This window comes from Octopus bimaculoides, chromosome 8 (assembly GCF_001194135.2).
Source record: "Octopus bimaculoides isolate UCB-OBI-ISO-001 chromosome 8, ASM119413v2, whole genome shotgun sequence".
NCBI lineage: Eukaryota > Metazoa > Mollusca > Cephalopoda > Octopoda > Octopodidae > Octopus > Octopus bimaculoides.
In genome coordinates this window covers 29,027,302-29,034,951 of record NC_068988.1, presented here as the reverse complement: position 1 = coordinate 29,034,951, position 7,650 = coordinate 29,027,302, and the positions used below count along the sequence as shown (strand labels likewise).

At 38.1% G+C, this 7,650-nt stretch overlaps 1 protein-coding gene across 1 annotated transcript in view; it reads right to left on the bottom strand.

Moving 5' to 3' along the window:
* The window catches only part of LOC106875959 (visual pigment-like receptor peropsin), a 183,431-nt gene that overhangs the window by 41,258 nt on the left and 134,523 nt on the right, over positions 1-7,650 (bottom strand). The window contains exons 2-3 of the mRNA XM_052970019.1: positions 6,554-6,716; positions 4,397-4,524 (exon numbers count right to left, since the gene is read on the bottom strand). Of these exons, the coding sequence (XP_052825979.1) occupies positions 4,397-4,524; positions 6,554-6,716 (291 nt within the window). The remainder of the gene's footprint in view (positions 1-4,396; positions 4,525-6,553; positions 6,717-7,650) is intronic.

Sequence of the window (7,650 nt, the reverse complement as noted above, 5' to 3'; positions counted from 1 at the left end):
TATATATATTATGTAGGTAGGTGTGCGTGTGTGTTTGTCCCCCCAACATCGCTTGACAACAGGTATTGGTGTGTTTACGTCCCTGTGACTTAGCGGTTCGGCAAAAGAGGCCGATGGAATAAGTCCTCGTGTCGATTTGCTCGACTAAAGGCGATGCTCCAGCATGGCCGCAGTCAAATGACTGAAACAAGTAAAAGAATAAAAGAATATATTCTCTATTTCATGTTTATTTATTTTCCTAATAATTATTTGTTTTTAATTGAAAATATAATATATTCTTAGACACACGAGCGAAGGGTGTTTATATATATACTTGTAAAACAATTATGAAGCACCGTATAGACGTAACTCGTATATCACATAATTTTGATTACTACCAAGAAAATATATATACACATATATATATATATATATATATACATATAAAAACAAATAGTAAATGAGTATATGCATATATACGTACAGGTATGTGCATACCGACATCCACCTGTATGTATAGGTGCATATCTGGGCACAGGACATTGCAAACAAAACGTAGACGAGAAAACACACAAGCCACATAGAGAACATTCTCCTTCATCAGCTACCCCCGTTTTAACACCGGCGTTTCGAAGAGATATAAAATATATACAAATTATAAATCATGAGAAAATTAGATTTTGCTCAGAGACTGAAAAAAAAAAAAAAGGACATAATGTAAAGAAAATGAAAAGTAAATTTTGTATTTTGAGATCAAAGAGAAAAACATTATGACATTTGGTCATGCACCAAAAGTTTCACTTTTCTCCCAGACATCACTCCCACACTTTCCTACCTTACGCACACATACATACATACATACGCACACACATACATACACACATATATACACGTATGTTCATATATTTATATATGTCTGTGGAGTGTGTGTATGTGGGTATATCTGGTAATAACAAGTTTTGATGTGTGTATAATAGTTTGAAGATTTCATTTTTTCCTGTAAACATACAATGTTCGAAGTAAACAAACGGATCCAAAAATACTTGTAACGTGCTGTGTCTGCAATTAGTGAGCGTAAGCAGTTCAGGAGTAGGATAAATTAGTTTTCTAAAAGAAGAAAAGAAATCTAACGTTTTGAGTAGGGAATGAGATTCTGGGACACGGTTGCTTGGACACGGGATCATTTCGCATGGCCGGTTGAATTTTCAACATGTCTGGCGACAGTACGTCTTGGAGCTGGAGACAAATATGCACGCACGCACACAAATATAGCATAGAGATACAGAGAGAGGGAGAGAGAGAGAGAGACAGACAGAGACAGACAGACAGACAGACAGAGACAGACAGACAGACAGAGACAGACAGACAGACAGATAGAGACAGACAATCAGACATACTGAGTAAGACATTAACCATTCTACCAGTCCACCGCCTTTCAGGCGCGTAGTCAAGTTAAATTGCACCCTAAATTTAATTGCTGTGTTACCTGATAGCCAGATCCCCAACTGGAGTGCTTAGGGGTAAACCTAGAACGTGATGAATTATACCCATACTATCAGTTGGTCACGCTTGGGAATCAAGCCGGTAAATATAATGAAGGTTGTTTCTCATAGGATTTTAGCCCACAAACTTTCCCAGGGTAGAAGGCTAAGATAGAAGGATGATTGGGCGGATGGAATTACTAACCTTCTTTAAATTTACGCGTAGGAGTGACTGTGTGGTAAGTAGCTTGCTTACCAACCACATGGTTCCGGGTTCAGTCCCACTGCGTGGCACCTTCAGCAAGTGACTTCTACTATAGCCTCGGGCCGACCAAAGCCTTGTGAGTGGATTTGGTAGACGGAAACTGAAAGAAGCCCGTCGTATATATATATATATATATGTATGTATGTATGTATGTTTGTGTATATGTTAGTGTGTCTGTGTTTGTCCCCCCAACATCGCTTGACAACCAATGCTGGTGTGTTTACGTCCCCGTAACTTAGCGGTTCGGCAAAAAAGACCGATAGAATAAGTACTAGGCTTCCAAAGACTGAGTCCTGGGGTCGATTTGCTCGATAAAAGGCGGTGCTCCAGCAAATGACTGAACCAAGTAAAATAGTATATAAATGTACATATTTTAAAGTATATTACCGTCAAATTTATCGCCCCTCAAAGAATCACTTAGCTTGAGGCTATCAGAAGCTATTTTGCTATAAACAAGATATAGTCGGTAAAGGGATTTGTAGTAGAGAGGAAAGAATAACCGTCTAGATATCATGACTTTTAAGGTATACTAATTTTGTATTGACAAAAATATTACACTAATTATAGTAGCCAGTTAAACATCAGCCCTCATGTTTTGGAAATTAACCCTCGCCCGCCCCCTTGGAGCATCTAGTGAGTGAGACATGTTTAAAGGGATCCTGTAATTGTATATATCATTACTTGAGAAAAAAAATCCGTTAATAAAATCTTCTGTTCTCAACTAATAACATTTACACAAGAAATATTTTTCATCGTATATACAACACCTCGTTTCTTATATATACGTGAATACGCATACGTGCATACATACGCACATGGATATACACGCATACGTATACATATGTACACACACACACACACATACTCACTCACTCTCATATATATACAAATATATATATACACACACATAAATTAACGACTTAGGCGCCTGAATGAGCGCTACCGAGAGACAAACCGTTCGGAGCGGAGACAGATTAATTCACCCACTCGGAATGAATAAATGATATTGGCCACATCTATGCTCGTTTGTACATGTGTATGTGTGTGTGTGTGTGTGTGTGTGTGTGTGTGTGTGTGTGTGTGTGTGCGTGCGTGCGTTTGGGTGTGTGATTTTATCTGCTGGCTGGTAAGAACAGCTGCTGCCACTATCATAAAAGAGAAAACTATAATATAATGTTTGTGGAATGTTTTGTATGTATGTATGTATGTATGTATGTATGTATGTATGTATGTATGTATATGTGAGTTTGCGTAGACGCATGTATGTATGCATTTATGTAGGTATACTGGCAAAACCTGATGAGCCGAAGGCGAAACCAGATGACTGTCTTATGAATTTGTATGTCCGTGTATAATATACATGTGTGTGCGTGTTAGAAAGCATGTGTATGTTTACACATATATATGTATATTACACACACACACACGTGTATGTGTGTGTGTGTGTCTGTGTGTGTGTGTGTGTGTGTGTGTGTGTGTGTGTGTGTGTGTGTGTGTGTGTGTGTGTGTGTGTGTGTGTGTGTGTGTGTGTGTGTGTGTGTGTGTGTGCATAGGAGGTGCTATGTAAGTATTTGTAAGTGTTTGGATAAATGTTTGTTATGAACGTAGTGGTATTGGCTTGCGTATGAGAATATGTCGAGATAATATCAGAGATGAGAGCGAATATGAGATTCACCAAATAAAAAATAACAAAACTGAACATAAACATGTTTACTAGATGGATGGCGTGTTTCAGATATACGAATAGTGTACAGGAGAGCAAACTATATTCGCTTGCCTACACACACAACCATGTAGGTATATACGTGTAGATAGATAGATAGATAGATAGATGGATGGATAGATAGATAGATAGATGGATAGATAGATAGATAGATGGATAGATAGATAGATAGATAGATAGACAGGTAGGTAGGTAGGTAGGTAGGTAGGTAGGTAGGTAGGTAGGTAGGTAGGTAGGTAGACAGACAGGCAGGTAGACAGGCAGACAGGCAGACAGGCAGGCAGACAGGTAGGCAGACGAATACAAACACTGGTACCGAAGTACAGGCAGAAAGATATTCAGGGTATGCATACATTCAACTGAAACCGACTGAGTATATCATCAGCCCTTGGGTTAATTCAGAAACTCATGTAGTATTAACTTTATGGTCCATAATATATTTCGGAATACGCGGGGAACAGGTTCTGAGAGAGGTGAATTATGAATAAGTACATAACAAAGGCTGGATAGGTGTTGATTCGTTACAGCCGTTTCCAACGAACTTTTTTAAATTCATCAGTGAGTACATTATATTATTATAAAAATTGTTTTCTTCAGATGAACACACAAACTATACTGTTAAGGACATTTAAAAAACATTTAAGAAACATTTAGAAATCATTTAAAATCCACCGAATGTGCATATTTTGTGATTGCCCGATCATTGCTGGTCGCAGGATGACTTTGCCAAATCAAAACAAATTAAAGAGGTTTTATAAGAGGGGACATCACTACGACATAAGTAGGAAGGGTGTATTTAAGATTTATAGTCTTGAAGGAGGGTTATTCGGCATGGTAGTGGGGGTGTTTATACTACATATTCATAAGCTTATATTTGGGTGTGGTGTTTGTCAGGCAATATTTGTGCTAAAGTAACACAAGATTGTTGAAACAATACATGATACTTACAAATATAGTATTTACAAGTGATCAAATATCGATCTACACTGATAGCTGTGAGAAAGCCAATATTTGCTAGTCCGAACAACATCCCTGTGAAGCCATACCACTGACAACCAGTTGTACCAAAGATCCACCTGAAAAAGATGAGAAAGAAAAGTGTTACCGTACACATGGCATTTTCTAGAAAATATACATTTTATATATCATCTACTTTCTTTTCATCTACGAGGGGGTGCTGAAAAGTTCCTGGCTTTGGGTAAAAGAAATACAGGAGGATTAGTTAATTATGATTTTATTCAACATACTCCTCTATCAGATTCACACACTTATTGCAGGGGTCTTTTAATTTTTCTAAGCCCTGTAAAAGTACTCGGAAGGTTGGGCCTCCAGCAAGGTCTTTCGCGACACCCTTAAAGCCAAGAACTTTTCAGCACCCCCTCGTATGTTTGTAGGTTCTCTTCTGTTTTTAATTATTTGAAATCTTCCTCTGGTTTCTAACAAAGACACAAAGCTCCATCGTTGGAATATAGATAACAAAAACAATGTCATATTTTAAACTTGATAAAAGTCTTCCATATTTTTACTGTTCCACTTACAGATTGTATTTCTGACATGCGAATTAGCTGCTTCATTTCTTCATCTGAAGATCTCAGTTCATCTCGATTACCATTTTGCCATCTACTGCGTGGCACCTTGGGCAAGTGTCTCCTACTGTAGCCTCGGGCCGACTAAAGCCTTGCGAGTGGATTTGGTACGCGGAAACTGAAAGAAACCCGTCATATATATATATATATACATACATATGTGTGTGTGTGTGTGTGTGTGTGTGTGTGTTTGTGTGCCTGTGTTTGTCCCCCCAACATCGCTTGACAACCGATGCTGGTGTGTTTACGTGTCCGTCACATACCGGTTCGACAAATGAAACCGATATAATAAGTACTAGGCTTACAAAGAATAAGTCCTGGGGTCGATTTGCTCGACTAAAGGCGGTGCTCCAGCATGGCCACAGTCAAATAATTGAAACAAATAAAAGAATAAAAGTAAAAGAATAATCAGAATCAGTTTCCAAACTATCATTTCGTGATATGGAATCGTTTTGTTCGACTAACCATTACAAGGCCTTGCTCCAGTATGGCCGCAGCCCAAGGACTGAAATAAGTAAAACATAAAAGATATTGTAACAGTTTCCTAAATGCTTATTTCCATTACTACAAGGATTGCCAGTTTTTTGCTGTTTTTTTTTTTACAATAATTGTATTGTAATTATTCCTTTAAGAGCAAGTCTATGAATTTTTATTCGGTCCATAATGGAGTCCACTAAGAATCATAAAATTTCAAATGGTTCACCATTATTATTGTCACCAGAGTCGCACTTCCGCTGGCTTCCACCTTCCTAGTTGTATAAATGTCCTGCAGCAGCTTGTTAAAGAGAATTACTGCATTCAGCTGTAGCTGGTCTTCGTATTCTTCCCTCATATTGCTAGGACCACACGTTGCTATATGACTCTGAATGAGATCATTTGGCACGGCTGACTGGACGGCGACAGTACATTTTGGCATCAGAGACAGACAAACACGCACGCACGCACGCACACACACACACACACACACACACGCACGCACACATATACAAAGAGATATACATACAAAAACACGCTGACATACAGGCACACACGCAGTAATATATACATAGAAATAGAAAGAGTGAGAGAGAGAGAAAAGGAAGAGAAACGATATAATGATTAATTGAACACGACTGACATAAACACTTTTTCTCCCAAATAGAGAAGTACGCTTACATGCATAAACACATACAGAGAGTGAGAGACAGAGAAGGGAGAGAGAAAGAGAGAGAGAGAGAAGGAGAGGAAACGAAATATTAATACGTGTGATGTCGAATAGGTCAGCGTCGACTCAATGATGCCAAACAGGCGGCGCCAAAACTGCTGTGCCAAGTGGCTCATGTGCGTTCTGGGTATATTTGTACCGTTAGACGTTGATGTACGGATAAAGTCAATTATAAAAAAAAGGGAATTGAGACAAAAAGTGAAACAAAAAAGAAACAGAATGAGAGGTCATATAAGTCACAGATGTGTGACTATAAGAGAAGTCATATAAGACAAAAATGGTGAGAGAGAATAAGGAAAACATGCAAAAACTTACACTCGTTTAAAACTTGATATCCCTGCAATTGGGAAGAGACAAAGACACATCCCAATGTCATTAACAGCCAGATTAATAAACAACATATTGGTCGGTGTTCTCAATGCTTTGTATATAGAGAACATGGATAGTACAATGCCATTTCCGAAAACTCCTAACAGTCCTGTCAATAAACAGAAAATTATAGAAATGAAAAATGGCGGTATTTTTAGTTGAACACAGTGGATAGTTGTGTTCGTCAAAATGAAATTCTGTGTAAAGGCAAGTGTTATGCATATGATATACTTGATATGACAAGAGAACGTAGGACTAGATATTATATAATATACATTGTTATGTTGTTAAGGAGTTCGCTTTGCAACCACGTAGTTTCGAGTTCGGTCTCAATGCGCAGCACCTTGGACGAGTGTCTTTTACTATAGCCCCAGGCCGTCCACACCATCGTCACTAAATAAAGAATGAATTCTACCATGGATTCAATACTTCAATACTCCGACAGTTGGAGAATATCATAGATGTGATCGATCTTCAGAACTTGATTAGCACATTGTTTTATCGAATATAAATGAAAGGCAATGTGGATCATGGTGAGATTGAACTTATAACTTTAAAGGGAGTAATTAGCGTAAAAACCTGTTATATCACAATACTACACAGTGGCTGTGTTGAGCTACGAAATCCTCGTCGCCACTGTTATATCGCACGTTCGAATGACCTCTACTCAACTACTACTACGTCTAGACTTCTCCCAATATATCTACGTATTGGGCTAGCCTACTTCATCGTCTGGGGACGTCGACACAAAACCGCAGAACCTTTTGTCCCTTACTGTACTGGTTCTGCTAATTTTGTGCTTTTCCCTGATTAAATAACAATAAAGAAATGCTAAATATTGATTTTATCGGATTTCATAACACGACGTTGTCACTTCGAGAAATTCTATTCCGTTTCTGTAAAAAGAGAATAATCTTATATCGAATTGTTCAAATATATAAAGTTATTCTGATGCAATTACATTTAAGTAAGGAATGTCACCGAGACGATCTCTGAAATAAAAATCAACAGGCTAGAAGTTACTTTCTTTCAGAAAAAGTATA